The 21,971-nt window shown below is 36.0% G+C and overlaps 1 protein-coding gene across 11 annotated transcripts in view; it reads right to left on the reverse strand.

The window, feature by feature from the left end:
- The window catches only part of FRYL (FRY like transcription coactivator), a 185,837-nt gene that overhangs the window by 2,142 nt on the left and 161,724 nt on the right, over positions 1-21,971 (reverse strand). For 8 of the 11 annotated variants that reach the window (XM_055715557.1, XM_055715549.1, XM_027797290.2 and 5 more), the window contains 8 exons: positions 18,355-18,608; positions 16,080-16,287; positions 13,980-14,129; positions 11,401-11,499; positions 6,279-6,347; positions 2,951-2,968; positions 1,897-2,007; positions 313-509 (listed from right to left, as the gene is read on the reverse strand). In XM_055715557.1, coding sequence (XP_055571532.1) covers positions 313-509; positions 1,897-2,007; positions 2,951-2,968; positions 6,279-6,347; positions 11,401-11,499; positions 13,980-14,129; positions 16,080-16,287; positions 18,355-18,608 — 1,106 coding nt within the window. The remainder of the gene's footprint in view (positions 1-312; positions 510-1,896; positions 2,008-2,950; positions 2,969-6,278; positions 6,348-11,400; positions 11,500-13,979; positions 14,130-16,079; positions 16,288-18,354; positions 18,609-21,971) is intronic. The other 3 variants (XM_055715507.1, XM_055715498.1, XM_027797294.2) reach the window with 1 other exon arrangement.

Below are 21,971 nucleotides of genomic sequence, written 5' to 3' on the forward strand. Positions count from 1 at the left end.
GCTCTTTCAACAAATGTTAACAGAAGACATAGGAAAACATCAGAGAAATGTTTTTCTTCCATAGAGTCCTGATAGTTAACAGTATCATTTACTCAGAGAGAAATTCTAAAGAAGTAGTACAACTAGAATTGCTTTTCTTTAAATTGCAATGTATGTATGAACAAGGTGTAATGAAGCAACAGTTCTTGTCCTTTTCGATAAGGACATATGGCAAGAGCTGAAAAAAGCCCTGGAACAGTACCTATCCCTATCTTTAAATTAAAAAGGCCCATTAGCAAATCCAGGTCTGAAAGCAGTCCTGTAAGCACTTACCTGAAAGCCTTGACCTGTGCTACAGCTGACACAAACTCCTTGTTTCTCAGGGTTTCAATGAGAGAGTGAATAGCTGTTTCTGTGCTAGCTTGGGAAGCCTCTGCAATTTCAATTTCTTCAATACCGCTGTCAGATGCAGCCTCAGCCTCTTTCAGACAGCTCTCCAAAAGAGCAAGTTCTTCAGACATGTTTATGACCTAAAATAAATACGAGTTACCTTTTCTAGTTTAAATGTATTTTCAGCCAAATTAACTTTCAGCAGATCAGACTTACATTTTTTCCTCCTCTTTGCAATCATAAATGAGAGGCAGAAAAAGTATATCCAAATATTTGGTGCAGTTGCTTAAGTATACAATTAATTTAATGGCCCAAGTGTGCACGTCAGGTATTTGGGCTTTCACTTGATGAAGTTGCCATCTTAGTTCTTTTAAAATTTGTTTCAAAAAATACATTTCTTTCTCCCCACATCACTTAATAGTGATTAAACTGACAGAAAGAATTCAACACTTTGGAAAAGTACAGCAGCAACTGTGTTATTACAAGGACAACTTAAATATAAGGAAAAAAATCTGGAAGACTGGTAACCCAGCAGAGTAACTGTAGTGCAGCCCGTGTATGTAACACTGTCTTCAGCTTTAGCTTCAATGTATGAATAAAAGGCAAGGCCATCGCTCAGAATATGATTCTACATTTGACTGACTTAGGCAAGAAGTGGGACTGGTGTGATGCAGACCTGCCATAACGTTGTCCAGACAGAAATGAACTTGCTCGCTCACAGCCTCTACAAAAATCTAGAAATCTAATTGAGGAACATGCATAACTTTTTCCTAAGTTACTCAAAACCCAAAAGACTTTCACCCAGCTTTTTCATTTTCCTCCCTACTATATCAAGCAAGACCAGGTCTACTGTTTTTTCTGGCTACCTCTATTCTTCCATTACAGACCCAGGGGAGAACTTCCAGAAGACACGGTATTAATAGCATAATGTATTCAGATTAACTCGGTTAACATCACGTATGTACCACACATGCACAGCTGAAGAACATATTTTACTTCTAAAGTTAGTGCAATTAAAAATGGAGTATAAGGTGTCCAGAATGTGTTACTAACTGCATTTAGGATGGAGACTAAGGTTGTAGCGTAATTGAATGGTGGCTGAAGCATCACAGTTACATTCATCGGCTGGTAGCAAGTGACAGTGTTCGCAACAGGAAACACTGGGGTGATGGAAAGGGGCTTCATCAGAACTCTGTTGATTGGACTTGATGTGCCTTGATTGTAGCTTGATTAGAATAGAGCAGGAGTGCTACTGAAATATTTTAAAACCTCATCACTGGACTCCCTGCATTCCTGTCTACTTAAGAGCTTTCAAGCTGTACAAAAATCAACATAGATAATTTAACATTTCAGAAAATTCTTGCAAGCTCTGCTTAAATCTTTTATTAATTGACTGTGAAACAGCTGGTGCTCTCCTTCAGTTTCTAAAAAGATGTCCCACTGATGAAAATGTTATCAAAATGTGTTTTGAATTGTTTGGCTTTAAAATGTCAACAATTAGTAGCTAAATGGCATGGTTTTCATTACCTCTGCTTCTTTTTTGATTGTTTTTACTTGGCTGATGAGTTTGCAATAGGCTTGGAACAGAAGCAGCAACTGGAAATGCAACTTGTATAGCCTCCGACACAACTCCAGCTCCTACAAATGCAAAGAACATTATTATATTCAGGAGGTGCAAAACATCTACTATCCAATACAAGAGACAATAAATGACAGCTTCCTCAGTATAAGAATGTACAGAATTAAAAGTAGCTATTTGGTTACTGAAGAAAATGTCAAAGAGACTTAGAAGCTAACATAGCGGGAAGCTAATGAAAAGCAGATGAAAGCTTCATTCAGTTCTCAATTTACAGGCAGCCTCTCTGACATAGGTTTTAAGTTTACTTTTTAATGAAAAGTTCCATTTCCAAGAAGGGTGGTGGGGTGGGGGATGTGAAGTGATTAAAAAGGCATTTTGAAATGTCATGTTCCAAGACAGAGTTTCATAGATCACTTAACTTTTATTGTTGATATTTTACTGTTTTAAATTCAAGATCTCATATCCAAAAGAAGCAGTTGTAGTCTGTAAGTATGGAATCTTTCATAGCCATTAACATAAATATGTAAGCACAGAATATAATCTCAGTTTACAACTGCCTGATGGATTAAGAGGAGAATAATACCATTCTTGGAGGCAAAAATAACGTTTCCTTTATAAAAGGTAGTTCTGACTCTTACTGTAGCAAATATGATACATTCTTAAGGAAATAACAGCAGCATTAACTTATGCACTGTCTTGCTTCCATTTTTATGCATCTAAAACAGTAGTCAAAGTGCAGACAGTGTTAATACTGCTTTACATATTGACATGAAAGCTAGTGCTAATGCAATAATCTTCTATAACATTCTACTAACTACAGGATCCTATTATCTACAAAGGACCAACAGTTCAATGGGTTAGATAATGCAAAATTGAAGCACACAGCATTTTTGTAATCATCTATGACAAGACATCACTATGTCACAAATGGACGAGACAGATGGAGACCAGTTTGGTGACTGGCAAGGTTAAGTATTTGATAAATCAAGAACCATCACTTACTGCTAGAATTTCCATTTGCTAAGCAAGAAGATGAGCAGGTCACAAAAACACAAAGAAAGAAAAAAGATCAAGAATTAGTGTAGGAAATAATTTTAATTGGGGTAAAAGATGTCCCAGGCAAAATGGAAGAAGAAATACAAGTAATAAGCTCCAAATATTCCTTGAATGGAAAAAATTAACAGACTGAATTTGAAGTGAAATTGCTTGCTGCTATAACTAGCAATAGATAGCATTCACTTTGTAGTATCTGCACTGTACACTTAAGGAAATCAAAACCAAGGACACTTAGGTTTGAACATCTGTACAATGCTTCTTACTTGTTCTGTACCACTAGTTTAAGCAAAAAGGATACTTTTTAAAGTTTGAGATGTAATGTTAATTTGGATTCTAAACCAGTTCAGAAAATTCTTGGTTTTGCTAAACTCAATTCTCAACACCTCATTGTGAGATTTCTGTAATTTAATTGCACTTGGTTTTTACAAGCTATTTCAGAAAAAAAAGTTTGGGAAAGAGGGACAGGGAGAGAAATGATCAGAAAATATATTTGTCAGGCCAAGGACAGAAACTTCACTTCTGTGCTTTGTACAGCGCTAAGCGTATTGATGGTATTTAAGAAGGTACAATGGTTATAGTAAGCATATGAAGATGCAACTGACGTCTGATTCCAACAGGCAGAAGCAGTTGAGCTTTACTAAGCACAGTTACACACAGTGTGTAAAATAAGTTATACACTGTGTGCTTAACAGACTATAAACATAGCATGGTTTTGTTCTGTACCCTGTGCTACCATATACATAGCACAATCGTTATATAAGCAAAGACTCATGATGCACAGAACACTGCAAAGAGATAAGATCTTGAACCGCTAAAGTCAACGAGAATTCTGTGAATTGCTTTAATGAAGCACAGAAATTCAGACTTCGAGGAATAGCAGGGTCGATTATTTAATATTTTTAGTCATTAAGTTCCAGCGTTCTTTAAGCTAAGCCTCATTATTAGTGTAAGCCATAAATAATCCCTCTCCCCAAAATCACACCTTGATAGCTATTCTAAAAATTCAAGAAAGGTTTTCCTTCAAAAGTGGCTTTGTACTGCTGCAGTGTTTTTTCACATACTTGCGCACTTGAGGAATAATCTGATTTCTCTACCTGCCAGTCCCGTACAAATAGTCTAGCCAGAGTCCAGATGCATTCTTTCAGGCTTGTGTCTAAGTACTAACAGCAAAAATCCAATAATTAGATTTACTTGCAGGTCTGCTGGCAATGCGCAAGCCAAAACAGAATTCATCTTACTATTCCTTAGCTGTATTGACCACAGTACTAAAAGTTAGTAAAAAAATCTCATTTGTGTTAGTGAATGAAAAATACCTGTTGAATGCAGCAGCTCTGTTTTCCTGAGGAAGATGACACCTATGTATTTTTAGCATTAACTGATTGACTGGATAGACTTACCAGCCCCACATGCAATTTACAAGGACTTTCGAAACAGTGATCTTACTTCTCAATCTCCTTCAAGTCACTATAAGCTTCTATGAATAAATCTAGAACTTCTGTAAACTGTTTATATCTATGAAGCAGGATAACAGGACTCTGCCTTCTCAATGGATACGATATATTGAAATGATTCTAACTGAACCTGTAAGTGCAAGGAGCACATAAAGAAAAAACTGCCAGCATGCCTTACAGGCTAGGATTGAAAACCAAAATCAAAACAGGCCCCCACAAATAATCCATGTGAATGGTCACATAACTCCTTTTCAGAGGCTGTCTTCAAACCCTGCAGAAATGGGGAAGAACAGATAAAACTGCCTCGCTCAGAAACCATGGTTCTGTCTGTACAGGCTACGTGAAAGCCTGCATGAGGCTTTTCCTCCATTTCTTGGTTTCCCTAGCTCTGCAGTGGGAACAGTAACATTTACCTTCATGGTAAGAACAGTTACGTTCTAACAGTTAAATGTCAGAACAGTTTCTTGGTGTATATAAGCAACATTCTAAATATGGACTGAAATGCATACATGCTTTTTTATTAATATATAGAACATTTACTGTATTGTGATAGTAAATGTTGTTACATATTTCTAAACACATACCAGTCAGTATACGAAGATGTAAACCAAGTGTAAAATACACTAAATGTTGTGTTCATTGGCAAAGCAAAAATCCTTGCAAATGGTAGTAGATTATTTGGCTGTATTAACTATATTTCTCCACATGAAGTTGTTTTTTAAAATGTGCAATTTCAATGCAATACAAAAATCAACAGTATTTTATCACACGTTTCACTACTCTAAAAATTCAGGTGCATTTTGTGTTTGAATTTAAAAAATATATATGAAAGCAAATGAAAACTGTATAAAAGAAGAAACAGTCCATCACATGGTAGACATTCCTGCTGCTGAACACAGTATTTTCAGCAGCAGAAACATGACCAAGTGCATCAATGAATAGTTTCATTGAATACAAGGAATAAAATTCCTCCTTTTTCAGCTTGAATTTAGGATTTTTGTCAAAATGTCATTGTGAAAAGGTAAGTTCATCTGCTACCTGCAATTTTACTTTCTTACATCTTTCACTGCTCTTATTACAGGACTCTAGATGGCAGATTCCTTGTACCTACTAATGACAGTTTTTGGATTTGCTTTTTTATCTACAGTGTCAACATTATGCAGCTACTGTTCTTTTTAAAAAAAAAAAAGAAAAAAAACCCCTAGTCTGTTTGGGGAAAAGCTATCACTTAGTATAGCAATTAGTAATATTAAACATAGATGACTGCCATGCAAATACATAAAAAATATTGAACTAATATTAATAGGTTACTTCACCTGTTTCTGTTAGGTGATTTTCTGACAGAAGTGTTTCATGAGATTTTTGCCATACTGCCACTTTACTCCCTGTTCCTTCCCACCCAAATAATGGCTCCAGAAAGGTCATATGTATTTATATAGTACTAAATATAAATATATTAAATTCAGTAGAGGTTGTTGGCTGGCCAGTTTATTTGAGCATATACACAGAATGCTATTTTTTTTCTTCTAGAAACGGCTGCAGAAAAGCAGACTTGCTGGTACACAGATGGTATCTAGTCTGCTTATCTACTCAGTGTTATTAAGTCTAGAACCCAAGATGGGTTGCCAACTTTTATTAAAAAGAGCCTTTTTTATTAGACCACTACTTCATAAGAATCTGAGTTTCCAAAAGATAGGATGATAACCAAAATGAAAAGCTTTTTCTACATTTTTAATCTCTGTAAATATTGGAATTTTTGTGCAATAGATATAAGGGTGTTTTTTAATCTCTTACCCAGAGACTCGCAAATGACATACACCTACCTGGGCATCTGTGTTAGTGCCATGAATACCATCATCAGTACCAAATGTTCTTTTACAGTCTTCTAGCCACTGCAAAATAAATATAAACAAGATTAAACCTCTTCTGAAACAGAGCAAACTGAAGACTGCTAAAACTGATACTTCTTCAATTCTTGGACGTTCTCAGATTATGTAAGAATTTGTGATACAAAATCAATTGTTCAGCAGTGTTGTTTCCACTACTGCTGGCCACTCTGATATTTCACTTTGTAGTTTTTATTTTTTCCTTTCTGTTGTAAATTTTCTGTAGCCTTCATTACCCCAGATGGCGATAGTACACTTTAGCATAAATACTAGTCTGTGATTTAATTTGGTTACTGTTAGTGAGATGTGTGGGAGGGTGGAGGCAGAAAAATCCCTTTCAATAAATGAGATCATATTTTCTCCTTACTTGCTGCACAAGGTTTACACCAACATGATTTCTCAGCATTTAAAATAGAGTACTAATTCAAATTAGAGAGTAAGAGTAAGCTTGTTTTATTTTTGGGGACTACTTTAGAAACAGAAGGAAATAGAGCTCTCCTGTGTAACTAGATGCAAGTGTAGGTTTACTGGATGGAAAGAAAACCCAAAAATTCTTCAGTGGGATTTTACCATCACCTGAGTTTATACAAGCCAGGGAGCTGAAGTATTCTCACATTACACAGTGCAAACATGCAGATTCTCTTCTCTTGCATGACTACAGGGCTGTATTTAACCCCAGTTCATATAGCAGACAAGTTTATTAATTTCATGGGCATTCTCTTCGTCTAGCTTTAACCAACCATGCAAATATAAAACTGTTAATACAAAGCACTTGCAGAACCAAGTACGCTCTTATTGGACAATACGACCTGATCATCTCATCGACAGTGCCCAGCGTATTTTTCTGTACAGTGCAAACAGCTGCAAGCATGAGGTAATTCGGATATTACTGAAATGGGAAATGTGTCATGTTGATATAAAGTGCAGATTATCTTCTGAAATAAAGAACAGGCTCTATACATCCAAGGAAGAATAATTTAGTACACTGTGTGCTTGATATCTTGACTCTCACAGGCAATCTTAGTGACCTTTTTCTAACCTTTGTCTGATGCAAGAAAAAGAAAAATGTGATTTCCCATCTGCTCAATTTAATAAAGGTTACTTAGTGAATTAACTAGGCCTGTGTGCTTATCAAGAGGAGAAATGGAATTTTCTAAACACCGCAGTGTCAGTTTCAATTAGTGACATGGATACCAACATACACAGCAAATCTCATTTTTCTTTTTATCTGACAGCATCCATCGGCAACAATGGAATATGGCTGCACTGGAACAAACAGCATCAGCAACTGGGCAGCTAGTATTCATTTTCACACACTGCCCTTTTAAGACCTTTTTTAAATCTCAAAGCCAGTCTGAATAAAGGGTGTGTCTAGAATGTTGTGATACACATATAACCTTATCTTTTCTGTTACATTTATCTGATTCCGTACCTTTGTCACTAATACACACATGAACTCAGTGCTCCTTGCAGTTTCCTTGCAAGGAAATAGAACAGTAGCACCAAAAAGGTGACAAAATTAACTTGTTAAGAATTTTTACAGAATATATGTTCAGCATGGTAGAAAGACGTAAATTGCGACAGCAGTAGATTGTGTGACAAAACGATGATCCCTACGTGTTTGCTTTGCACGCTTTCCCCACGTATCTCCTACAAAGATACAGGGTGAAGAGCATCACTGAAAGCGTGATCCAGGGAAGTCTGTGGTTGGTCTTGGCCACAGCACAGGCTGGTTTGCCAGATTAACACACCAAAACAGCCATCCCAAACCACCCTTTTATCTCAGTGTACAGGCAGGAGTTTCAAGCAACTGCAGCCCGAGCCTCTTACTTTGATTCACGTGAATGCCAGTATACCACACAGCACTGACAGCGATGAACATCATCTATTAGGGTAAACCATAAGCAACAATTTTTTCATTAAAGAAGTTAATGTACAGAATTTTCCAGCGGGTTGCTTCTAGAGGATGCCAGATTAATATGCAAATTTTATTTATTTAAATATCTGTTGATTTTTATTTGCTTTATTGTACAATAGCCCAACCAGCTTAGTTTGATCATTTTTCTGCATGCTTCTATGAAAAAAGCAAGGATCTGGAATAAGATCACTATATGTTTTGCCTTAATACTTTCACATTCAATAGGATTCATGGCACAACTGCCTGCAGTAACAGAAATTTAGATTTGACTTGAGGAAGTCTCTTTCAGTTATTCCCTATACTCTGCTTAATAGGACAGAGTTAGATAACCAATCAAACATATCTGAGAAGGAGCTTCGGAAGAGTCTTAGTCTACATATACTATATAACACACAGCACAAAATAAATTGAGGACCAAAAGCTGAAGAAATGCTTTTAAAAAAGTTCTAAAAAAATAAAATTTTCTATGATAATTAATGACTTCTTCTAAATGAACATGCTAAATAAATACCTATATAATGCACTGAATTAGCTAAATGACATGCTATCAAGAATCAGAAATTATTGGTCAAAGCTATGTGGCTAAATTTCTTCCTCCTCAGCACTGCTTCTTTCTAGTTATAAATGATTAAATAAAAATGAAACCCTGGCAAAATGCTCTCAGTGAACCCTCTTCCTGCTCCAGTCACTCACACATCATGTGGCAGAAGACAGGCTGACTACAGAAACATGTTACTGGACACACTTTTGACAGCAGCACTACAGAAAAACAACTCTTTTTCACTCTGATATAATGACAGAGGCCATCACACCGATACTCATATTTGTTTATCAAGTAAAATAAAATAGAAGCAAACAAACACTCAATATCCAGCACGGATTTATGTTTGTATGATAGATGGCAGTGCAAAATTAGCTAAAAATACACAGCCACACACACAAGTTGCTCTCTACCGTGCCTCAAAATCCTCCTGTCTGATCCTGGGCAGATCAGTTAGCCTCTCTGTGCCTCAGTGTTGCTGTCTAAAACAAGGAATAATACACGTTATTTTCTCATAGGAGTGATGACAACATTACACACTAGTGAGTGTCGGCCATTAAGTATTACATTGAGTAAGGTAATCTTGGTCATGAGATCAGCACTTTTTTTCTAACTAAGCCAATATGGCAAATTGTAGCTCATCATATTACATCAAATAAATTGTTATTACCACAGAGCAGAGCAAAAAATGTAGCATCTCTTTAACAGAAACACTGGCTCGGATCTTAGAAACAGCTTATCTGCATTAATAGTGCTGTGTGGCATACTTTAGCATTGGTTTTTGGAAACTGTTTCTTTTGAGGTCCTTTCCACAAAAAAAGTAGATGTCTGTTCTAGTCAACAGATGAGCTGTCAGCGATCTTTGCAAGGCAGAGGCCACAATTTTCTAATAAACTTAGTACGATCAAGAAACACAGAGCCACTAGAGCAAAATACAGCTCTGCCAAGAAGTCATAACTTGTATTCTGGTTCTGTTACGCATCACTGAAACTTGCCTATACAGCCATTGTCATGGCCTCACAGGCTGCTATCAGTAAAAAGTTCCTTCAAATGCATGCTTAATTTTCCGAGGAATTATTTTCTCTCTACAGCAAAACCCCTAATTATTCTCTCTCTCCCTGTACCTGAAAAAGTGATTGTAGATCTATGCTTTATTTTGGTTCTTGAAATTGAAATCTTACCTGTTCCAGTTTTCTGAAATTAATGTCTTCTTTCCTGAACGTCACACAAAGGTTCACAAAAACAAATATACAGACCCTTGTGACAGTTTCAACTTTAGAACTTTGTGTTTCTTTGCAAAAAGGATATATCCGCTAACATATACCTTGAAAACTAAACTGTATTATTCTAAATAACGGACATAAATGTCAGCCCTCATAGAACTGCAGTTGCAGGTTGAGAGACCTAAATTTATGTGTCTATGTATGACACAGCTGTTTAAGTCCCCATTACAGTCAATGGAGAACCAGTCAACAAAAAGAAGTCTAAAGACCTATTCAGCTGAACGACAAGCCAGTACGTACATTAGGATAAAATGCACTGCTTTCTTAATTTCTTTTATTGTATTGACTTGATCCTTGAATACTATGGGTGTTAAGGCACTTAGTTCACATATAAATAGTTATCTGTAAATGTCTTAATCTGGAGGTGAATCCCACCTTTCTGGTCTAATAAAATAAGCCAGAAAGTTCATGAAGAAAAAAATTACCATGACTTACTGATATTCATGTTAAAAATATTTGAATATTTTTTAAAGAGGATTTTAATATGTACATTTGTGCAATGTTATATATTCAAAGTTGTCATGGTTTAACCTGGCAGGTAGCTAAACACCGCATAGCAACTCACTCACTCCCCGCTTGACAGTGGGATGGGGGAGAAAACTGGGGTGGGGTGGTGGAGGGGGGAGTAAAATTCATGGGTTGAGATAAAGACAGTTTAATGGTACAGAAATGGAAGGGAAAATAAGAAAAATAATCATAAAAGAATTAGAATATACAAAACAAGTGATGCACAATGCAATTGCTCACCACCTGTCAGATGATGCCCAGCAGGTTCCTGAGCAGTGGTCCCTGGCCAGGCTTCCCCCCCATTTATATACTGTGCATGATGTTCTATGGTATGGAATATCCACCCCTTTGGCTAGTTCGGGTCAGCTGTCCTGGCTGTGCCCCCTCCCAACTTCTTGTGCCCTTCCAGCCTTCTCACTGGCAGAGCACGAGAAGCTGAAAAGTCCTTGACTTGGTATAAACACTACTTCGAAACAACTAAAGACATCAGCTGTTACCAATTTTATTCTCATACTAAATCCAAAACACAACAGTATACCAGCTACTAGGAAGCAAACTAACTATTCCAGCTGAAACCAGGACAAAATTAAATTTCAGAAATACATGCAACAAAAACAATTTACACATAAGAAAAGCCTCAGGTTCTGATTATACACATAGAATAGTAGCAAGAACAGGAAACAGGATTTTAGTTCAGATTTTTTTCCACACAAATTACTTTTAGATATCTGTGTTGAGAGAGAAAGGCCTGCAGCATTTTCTGGATGAGTAGGTTCTAATATTTTCTGTTATGAAATACAGGATACTCACCTGTTCTGCTGCCTCTCTTTTGACATTATAGGTATCCAAGTGTTCTTGGAGCTCTAGAACACTGAACTTCAATGTTTCTAGCAGGCCACAAGACATTAGCTGGAAGATAAATGCAATTACCTTTGTATGCATGTAACATTTGAGTATAATCCATATAGTCCAATATCTAGATTATATAATATCATGAAATTCCAATTTGGAAAAACAATCAAATTAGAATTAGTTGAGTACAGATCATTCGTGATACCCTTGAGTGTCTACTAACACATGTAGCTCTATCAGTTAAATCAGTGAACAGTTCTGAATCCAGAATAGGATGGACAGTACCTAGTTAACATCTGAAACTGAGATTTCAAATGGATTTTTAGATATTTCAAAAAGAAGAATAATGTTTGACATACAGCTAGTGTATATAGACAAGCCTGTAGCAGGAAAAAAGGTACCGCTGGATTGCTCCTAAGGCAACCTAAGGAGCTTCCAGTGAGGGTTACTTGCCCTTCTCAATATACAAACTACACCAATAGCAAAGGCTTCAGTCTGTAGGAACCAGGAACTGCCAAAGCAGGAACTGCTGGCTATTTGAAGAATTTTCTACCATTGATAACTTTGCCTTTTTCAACGTAGTTTCAAAATCTCTTTTTCCCTCAGGGGCTGCTACCACAGCTTTGCTCTGCACCATTTCTCCCTGTAGTTTGACTTCCTCTTAGTTTTTCTTACTAATCCTTCTCCTGTCACTTCCTGTAATACTTATGCCTCTCATGATGCTTCCTCCCCCACACTGGTCACCCCTTGCACACCTTAAGAGCTCTGTACTTCTCTCCAGCCCGTTATCTGGTACCTCTTGATCAGCTTGAAAATGCAAGACTGATCACAAAATTGTGGCATGTAGAGTTACAGTATTCCACATTACTCAGGCAGGGGTGGGAATGATGCTTACATGTTTTTCCAAGGGCATCAAGATTATTATTCTGTAATCAGAAGTAATCTGATGAACAAGAAGGTTCATTTCAATTAAATTATTTAGAAAGATTTATCTACACAGTATTTGCCTATGTAACAACACTAATGTCTGTATACTTGTGTGCATATATATTATTCCTTTTTTATATTTGTATTTTTTTATATATATATATACACTTATTTTTTAAAACACATGCTGTTCTAGCTAGACTCTAGCGTAAGTCTTCTTGTGGCTTCTTATCTCAAATAAATTTCTTCTTTTGGTTAATTTCTACTGCTTTTAAAGTGGCGTAAGTTAAACAAAAAACATTACACATGCTTCCCTTGAAATGCACTATCCAGATCATGCTTTTTTTAGTCACCATGTTTTAAAGTGACAGCATAAGAGTAGAGTTGCCCCTTAGCACCAAGGGAAGAAAAAAAAAAAACCAGGTCAGGAAGAGAGTCTCAGACTGGGTCAAGGCCAAAGATCCATCTACCTCAGTCCCCCATCTGACAATGTCTTAATAGCAGTTGCTTAAGGAAGGGCAAAGCAGGGCATGTGGTGATCCACTTCCTCTAGAATGCTTTCATAGCCTCTGTCAATGTGGTGTTCTGCATATTAAAAAAAAATACATCTGTCCAGGGCTATTTTTTTCATGAATCTCTTTAGCCGCTTTTTGAAAGCATAACAGACACTAAAACAGGGTTTCACAGTTTGATGGTGTATCATATGAAGGACCATCCGTCTTTGGTTCTGTATGTTTTGTAAGTCACTGCTAGCTTCATCTGGTCACTCTTAACATCGAGTAAGACAACAATAGAATATTTTCTATCTCTTTTCTCTGATAATTAAGGCATCTGTGGACAGATTTCTCTCATAAAGGGCTGAAAATCCTAGCCTGCATACTTGTATCTTACATGGAAGTCATTCCACATATATCATAATCCTTGCGATCTTTCCTGGAATCTTTTCCAGTTCAACTGTATTTTCTCTGAGAGCAGGGGACCAGAACTGCCCCAGAATTCAGGATGTATACTGGGGATATGTATCCCCATAACATCATTAGCTCAGTGATGTTTTCTGTTTTGCCTTCATTGTATTATTTGTAGCTAGAATGTTTTTCTCATGCATCACTGAATATATACATAAACAAAACGACTTAAAAAGGTAAAGTTGCTGCTAGATAAGCAGTCTTCCTTCTTCTTCCCTGTGCAAAGAATATAGAGTAAATATGAACAAGGAGGGAAAGTAAAGAATAGCAAGTGAATTTAAGTGGTATCTAGTATCAGTAAGTTCCCTCACTGTTTATTGTTACAGCTGCGTGGTTTTATGGAGAAAATGCACTTCTCACTAGCATTTTAAAGCATTTATGATACATAGTGGCCATGTAACATTTCGATTCCTTTCTGATTTCAATTATAAAAAGCATCTTTTTTTTTACACCCCAAAACAATTCCGATATTTCAATTTAGTGACATTAGAGAGCAACCTTTTAAAAGGCAAAAATAATTAACATGCTTTATTCAAACCTTTGAAAATCTACCAAAGCATTGCTATTTTCCAAATGTTAAAACATTATTTTGTATGCTACATAAAAATGTTTAAGCATTTCAATGTGTAAGATTGAGATTTTTACCGTTTCCGCATCCACAAAGACTGTTGGACATTCTGAACATAACATCATCACTTCCAGAGAACTCTTAAATTTTGTTCCAATGCGCTGTAGACTTTCACCAAGAAAGCTGACTGAATCATTTGTTATAGATACAAATTTTCTTTGAATGGTCTAGAAATCAAATCAGAAAAACATTTATTTTACATTGTATTTTACTACCCATCTCTGGCTTTTTAAATTTAGAATTTCAGGACAAACTTCTATCACAACAGCATAGATTTTTGTCATTAATATACAAACTAATCCATAATTTGCTCTGAATATTTATGTAAAACTAGCTCCAGAAAATGCAATCAACCAATAAATAAAACCAGCCTGTATCTATAAAGACAATTACTCCTTTCACATCAGTATAGCTGGATGACTATTTGTCTTCATGCAGTATAGTTAGTAGTTCAATTCATTGTCAAGTGTTTGCGTTGCAAGAGATTATACTCTGTTTTATGACTAAGAATACAGCCCATGTAGCACAGTGTGTCCAAACTGCCACCTGCAGGGTTTCTACCTTCTTCAAAAATCAGTCCTATGTATATCACATTAAATAATGTATGCAGACTGTCAGCTTGGCCTAATACAAGTGCTTTGCTATGTATTATTTCATAAATTCTATAAAATTACATGTAGAATGAAACTATACAAGATGGTACTTTCAGCCGCAAAGTTAAACACAGTAGGAGCCAGAAGGCAAAATGGAAAGGTCCAGTCAAACAAGGCCTCCAAGGGTCTCATTTAATCATTTTAACCCTCCTCTGTACCCAGTAACAACTCCTCAGGAATACTTCTTTTGCACAGGCTCGAGACCTGGATTGCTATTGTCCCTTTTCCCAGAGTATCCACCTTTCCAGCTGACTGAGGGCCATTCTGTCGAGCCACAGAGAGTTTCTCCTTTCTTTCTAGCTCCTTCTTTAACAAACACAAGAGAATATGAACTCCCATTTTACCACTTTGAGAAAAAGCAGCTAAGCTTTGGTACTAATACAGAAAAACTAACCCCCTGATGTCTAGCTGAAGGAAAAAGACAAACATCTAAAACCAGTAACAGAATTTCACAGCGCTGTGGCGAAATTTTTAAACTAAAAATGGAAAATGGGTATAGATGCACAAACAAGTTATTCCATGGCTAAGGTAGAGTTATCAATTCTTCACATGTAAGTTACTTCATGGTACTAACCCTAAACCTGCTCGTACACACAGGATAAAATGTGTGCTAGTGTGGTGAAGCAAAGTGAGGCTTTCACTGAGAAATTTATGATGATGTACCAAACAGCAGGCAAAATTAATACTGGAGATCTAAGAAATGGTTGAAGTCATAAGGTCTTGGTTTGTAGTACTGAATCTGCTCTTACCTCACTTGGCACATTGCCTGTAAATAAAATGGATTCATTTTGTTTCTCCTATCCCGTAAGAAGTTGCAAAGAATAATGTACATCCAAGTGGTACCACTCTGAATACGTAAAAACCTCATCCCTACATAGGGAGCAGGGAGCCAGAAAAATTAAGCCACAGGCATCTCATGTTGGATACCAGTTCTATGAAGCAAATACAGTTAAGAAGAGGGATTTGAAATTTCCAGCTTAGTGGATCTCCTGGTGTTTCAATTACTTCTCTGCAGAAAAAAACACTTTTCTCACAAGACAGATGCCAAGATAAACTCATTAATGTTTGTCATGCTGCAATTCTATAGTAATCAATCTCACAGAAAACCCAGGAGGAAGACATTAATTCTGTAATCAGTACAGAACCTGGGTGACACTCAGAAAATAAAGGAAGGGACACAACTTGAACTAAGATACATTGAGCTGGGATTGTTTGAGCTGGTTGCTTTTCCTGAGTAGAATCACTCCTAGACAACGAATACAGCAGATATCCCATGGGCAAATAGCGTATGACCACGTAGCATTCTTTTAGCAACATGGGGGGTTTTGTGTGCTTTTGATTTGCTTTCTAAGGCTTCTTGCTATCATAATTCTGAGGCTTTTGCAGTTACAGAGGGGAAGAATAGTTTTCAAAGCACGAGGAAAGGACTTCAGACAAACAACCACACACTGGCAATTCACTGACCTGAAACAATCTTGAGAAGACATGAAATGTATACACAGCACAAGATCCATCTGTATCTGACAGCATTTGATTGACATGGCAGCGCCAGGCTTGCTCTTCATCATCATATGCCACTGGTTGGAAAGCTGCCAATATGGCAGAAAGAAATGGTGAAGGAGGTGGGGAAGTTTGTACTTCTGGGAAACCATCCTGTTCTTCTTCATCTTGGCTATGAATAACAAACAACAGAAATTAACTTGGAAGAAGTTAATGAAAGTGGAAAAAAAATGCTTAATTTTGCTAAGAAGAAAAAAATAAGAATTTGGATTTTGTAAATTAAATAATTAGTTAAGGTAACAATGAACAAGGAAGGGACCAAAAAATCAAAAACTTTTGCTACTGCAATATAAAAAATTTCTTATATTCTCAAACATCTCCAAAGCTTATTAAAATGTTATTTCTATACGTATCTACAGACTATCTGTAGATTACATGTAGATACAGGGCTATCTGTAGGTTATATATAGTTATATACAGCACTATATATATATATATATATACACACACAACTCAGAAACTGGTATTTTTTTCTTGGCCCCAATTACTGAATTAACATTCAGTTCTTCAAATTTTTATTCCTCTAAACACACAGTCCAACAATATCTACAACAAATTTTAGCTTTCCTTAAAGAGAAACACAAGAGCTCATTTAGCAGTGTAATACTATTTTATAACTGTCTTAAGCAACATCATAAGTGAATGGAGATAGATTGGAACACTTTCATTTTTATAAGCAATCAATTTAATGGGCCTTTGTTCAAAGAGCATTCTGCAGTCATACTTTCCATTAAGCACCAGGCATCCAATAAAAATATCAAACTATAAATTAATCAATGCTACTACTTACAATCATTAACTTAATTGTTAACATTTTCTGCATTACAAGGAAGGATACATTTTGACAGTTGTTCTTGTATAATTTTACTTACGCAGCAGAAATACGTGTGGAATGATTCCAAGTACAGGTAGTTTATTAAAATGCTTTTTTTAACACCATTTTTCTCAGTATCAACCACCTCATTCACAGCAACACCAACTATGTCTTAAACAAGACTTAAGCATGTCTTAAACAAGAAACGCGGTGTGAGTGCTGGTTTTGGGTACATTCATTTTAGCACAAAGCTCAAAAACTAAGATGCAATGCTTCTGAATAAGATCTGTAAGCAAAGCTTCAAAAAGATTTTCAGACATTTTCTAACAAGTGTATCAACCAAAAAAATAATCACTTTTGTCTTTTTGTTTCTTTGGTTACTGCAAATAAACTAAAATCTTAAAGAGATTTTTCAGTTGCACATTAGGAAATAAACTGCTGTTAACTGGTACCAGCCTTTAATTCTCACAAGGCATATTGCAGTAGGTTGTGTACGGGATTACAAGATTAAATTTCTCTGTCTCTGTTACAGTAGAACCTTCTCAAATGACTTGGTCTTCTACAGTTCCTGTTGTGCCCTTTGCTGTAAAAGGCTCCTTAAATGATCTCTCTGAGAGAATATATTCTATGTTCCTGTATAAACTAAGTCTATGTATTATTCAATCTAAACTTCTGAACAAATTTGAAGTATGAACAAGCCTATGAAGAATTTGGAATTTTTTGTTTCTTTTGGTTTGGGGTTTTTGTTTGTGGTTGGTTTTTTCCCCTCCTTAAACTGTTACCTTCAAGGGACTTAGGGTTTTACTTTAAATATGAATCAACCAGCTAGTATTAACTATAACTTTTCCTCTTACTAGTTATTTTTGATCTCCATATGAAAAACCCGAAAAATATTATTTTACTTTAAGATGTCTTAAAAATAAACAAGAAAGTGATTAACCTTAACACTGAAAATAAACCTTGAGCAAATTCAAACTGGCCTGACTCCTACAGGACTTATGGGTTAAAAAAAAAAAACACAACAAAACAAAACATTTTTTTTTCTGTCTTTGGGTGCCAAAATAGGTTCTGCTATAATTCAGAGAGTTCAAGGGCTTTTCCATGTTACACTGCTTGCAGCTGGTGGCTGCCAAGAAAACACTCCAGAACATCCTCTGACCTCTTTTCACATCTCTGCCCCATTGATGGTGATGAAATGTACTAGATTTCCTTTATTCAAGAATTCTCATCTCCTGCACGGCTGTTTTCCAGAGACAACTGCTGAGCATGGGATTCATGGAAAACCGCACACCATAAGAAAGCCTACTTTGATTCATGCACTGATAACATGTAATTTCTGTTACTTGGAACCAATATTAATATTACCTAGACAAACCAGAGAAGTCAGCTTCTTCTTCTTCACATCTCTCATCTAGCTCTTTCAAAGCAAGAGTGACATCCTCTTCACAGATAGATTCAGAATAGCTCTCAGGAGCTGCTGCCTCTGCCAGCTCTGGGGTCTCTTCCAACTCAAGAGATTCATGACAGACCAGACAGTCTTGTTGTTCTTGTAGTAGATACAACCCAGTGTCTTCACTAGCAGTGCTAACCTGTTCATCCTTTACTGCTGAACTGCCTTCCTGTGAATCAAACATACTTCTATTACTTTTATTGTCAGGGCTTACGTATTCTTATCAGTTATTCTTATGGTAAAGTAACAGAGTTATATAAAATTGTTTACAAATATCCATTTATACTTTAATCATTCAGCTTTATGGATTGTTCACACAGTTTTACTTGAGCAAAGACAGGCAGTCTATTTGTAACTTCTGGTAAACATTAATATCCTAGAACATGACTTATTATTTATAGCAAATACCATTTCTCAAATATACGCAATTAAATCTGTCAAGAGAACACTCCCAGAAAAATATCTGCAAATAGCCTCAAACATACTTAGATCACAAACACAAGCAAGACTTCCATATTTTACTTTTCCAGGTAAGGACAAAAATTGCTGCCTCATGCTTGCCTTTGGGGTCTGGAACCAGTACAGAATATTTCTTTTCATTTCCACTCTCCATTTTAACAACTTTCTAAAGCATAATGGAGCAACAGTGTAACAGATGAACAATGGAAAAGGGACATTCCACATTTTTATTATTTTGCCATTACTGTTAATATGGGGAGCTTTAAGGGTTTAACCCCGAATCTCTAAATGTAGGCTTTCATCACTGGCAATTATAAAGACACGATGATTAAACTCAGGTAGGTAATATCAGAATGACCCTTTCTCCCTTCGCTCTTCTTCCATTAGCATTATTATACTCATTAACATCACTATATTGAAGAGAAGAATTCAGATTATAGTTAATTTATGATGAATCCATTTGAAACCTTTTAATGGATTTTTCTGTGGAATAAAAATAACACTTTCTTGTACTTGCTGTTTCCTAAAGGCAAAAATTATCATGTATTCATTCTTACTGTGCTGGTCTTCCCCTACTGGGATATCCAAGACTGGTCAACAAACCTTTGATCAGCCTTTAAGCACACATAGCACTTCATGACTTTCATCAGTCTAAACAGATCCTCAGATAAATAACTGTACTCATTAGAAAAGACAATTCAGCTTTAAACAGAACTGTATCGTTTGCTTTCACGGTGATCCTAACCTGACCTCGCTTTGACAATGGTACTCCTCAATGTGACACTGCTGTCATTTGACACAGCTAGTGACCTCGCTTCTGATTCCTCTTTTGTAAACGTTACATCTGTAACTTTATTGCACAGAAGAGCCATTTTGTCACACTGAGCAGCTAAGGCACACAGGATTGCAAGACACTTCTAAATACCACCGCAAAATAGTTTGGATTGAAGCAGAGGTCCATTTCTATTATAGATGTTAATGTATGATACAGAGCTGCATTGATCATGCCTGGTAGATGTACATAGGAGGGATACGCTTTTAGAAAATAATTAAGTGCTAATTATACTAGCTAATAAATTTACCACTAAGTTAGTCTTCATAGTGCCATCACTCCTGATTTCTGAAGTTTCCTGTGTAACATTGCACATGTCTTTATTACCAACATGAATGGCATTTAAGTATCTTTAAAAATGGATTTGATAATTCCACAGAACCTAAGGAAAATTACTTGTAGTAAACCATTCCCTCATAAATCCACAGTGCAAGTGAGTAAAAGAATAATTTTAGTCAGAAACTTTCATATACTTAATTTTGTAAAACTTACTGTACAACATTGAAAATATTCTTATAAGCTAGAATGTGAATTTTTGTCCTTTCTGCAAAGATACATTCTCTTACTGGGAACCAGCCAAATACATTTAAGTAAACTATTTAGTTAACTGTTCAGCATCCCTACAAGAGAAGAAAAACCAACTGCATCTAACCAGCACACACACTTGTTTTTAAATGATGGCTTCAATTTTTTTATTTTACCTGAGACAGATTTTGACACATTTATTTATACTTACAACGTTTTGATAACTGACACCTGACAAGCAATGAAATACCTGTGTTGAAAGTTTATAGATAAAGTATATGAGCATAGGAAAAAACCAACTGCACTATGATACCAGTTGTGCAGTACAAGAATTCAGAACAAGATTAGTTTTACTGGCCTCACAAATTTTTCAAAGTGAGTTGATAGTGTGCCCATTTTCAAGCACATTCTATTAAAAAGCATAAAGCCAGCTCTCCCTTTTAGCAACAAAATCCAACTAGACAGCTAACTCTTGTAGAGAAGTAACTTCGAGCGTCTGAACCGTGCTTGAAGAGAACATATGTATTGGACTGAATCCCATCTTCTAACAAGCACAAAATAAATGTGGAACACATCACATTTAGTGATTGCATTTATATGCACTTACAGCCTTTTTTTTTTTTTTAAATATAACAATTTTTACTGGATGTTGCTTAGTCATGAAATTATTTTACAGCCCAGTTTAAATGTTTTCAATATTTTTAATGACACCGGTGCTTGTTTTGTGTGAATGTTTTCACCTGGCTTATAGGAAGTATAGTGATTTTAAAAGGCAGCTGCAAAAGAACAGTGGATCCAAGTATAAAGGCAGTCTTGGAAAGAACTATAAAATCCTAAAAATGAGTTACAGCTGAGACTGTATCACAAGCGAACAATGGGGAAGACAAAATTTCTGTTGTGGTGAATTTCTTTCTGTAAAATGCCAGCTTCTCCCTTTTGAAATCTTAACATAAAACATCTATCCTATGTGGACAAACACCATCCAGATTAAGTATTCTTCCTCACCCAAAATTCTATTGGAACAAAAACGCATACTGTAGACAAGCAGATGAAGTGCTAACAGAATAATTTGTTTGACAATCTAAGCACAGGTGTTCTACAAAAGTTCAGACAACTTATCTACTGCAATGGAACCAAAACTTTTTTAAAAAGCATGTAGAAAATAATGGAAAAATATGAAAAATGTGGAAAAAAAGCTGCTTTATAAAAGTCACAATATTACGCTTTTAGAAGGTGAAGATTTTACCAAAGAAAACCAGTCACCCACACTTTCCCTTTGTTGTACTCTAAGTATGTCTTTTGTTCTTATATTTGAAATGTTAGCTAGGTGGGTAGTTTGCCTGTTAATAAGAGTGATTTTCTAGGCAGCAAACAGGTAGACTACAGCCTTTGTTCAGAAACCCCAGTCACTTGAACTAGTCAATTGACTGTTCAAACCAGGTTGGCTGAAGACTCATTCTTAAGTGTAAACTACACACTCGTTATTCAGATACACATAGAAATGGCTTGATTTTCTGGAAGACTCAATAAAACTATGCTCTGTTAAAGATGGGATTCGCAATACTAATCCAAATAAAAGTAAGATTGTCAGTAGCATTAATAATTTTAACTGAAGAGATAAGAAGTCCAGCTAAACCAAGTCACTCCATATTCAAGAAAAAACCCAACATATTGAGGTTTTAGATACAGCTGCTAAATATCGTAGGAATTGTAGCA

Source organism: Falco cherrug, chromosome 1 (genome assembly GCF_023634085.1).
Source record: "Falco cherrug isolate bFalChe1 chromosome 1, bFalChe1.pri, whole genome shotgun sequence".
Lineage (NCBI taxonomy): Eukaryota > Metazoa > Chordata > Aves > Falconiformes > Falconidae > Falco > Falco cherrug.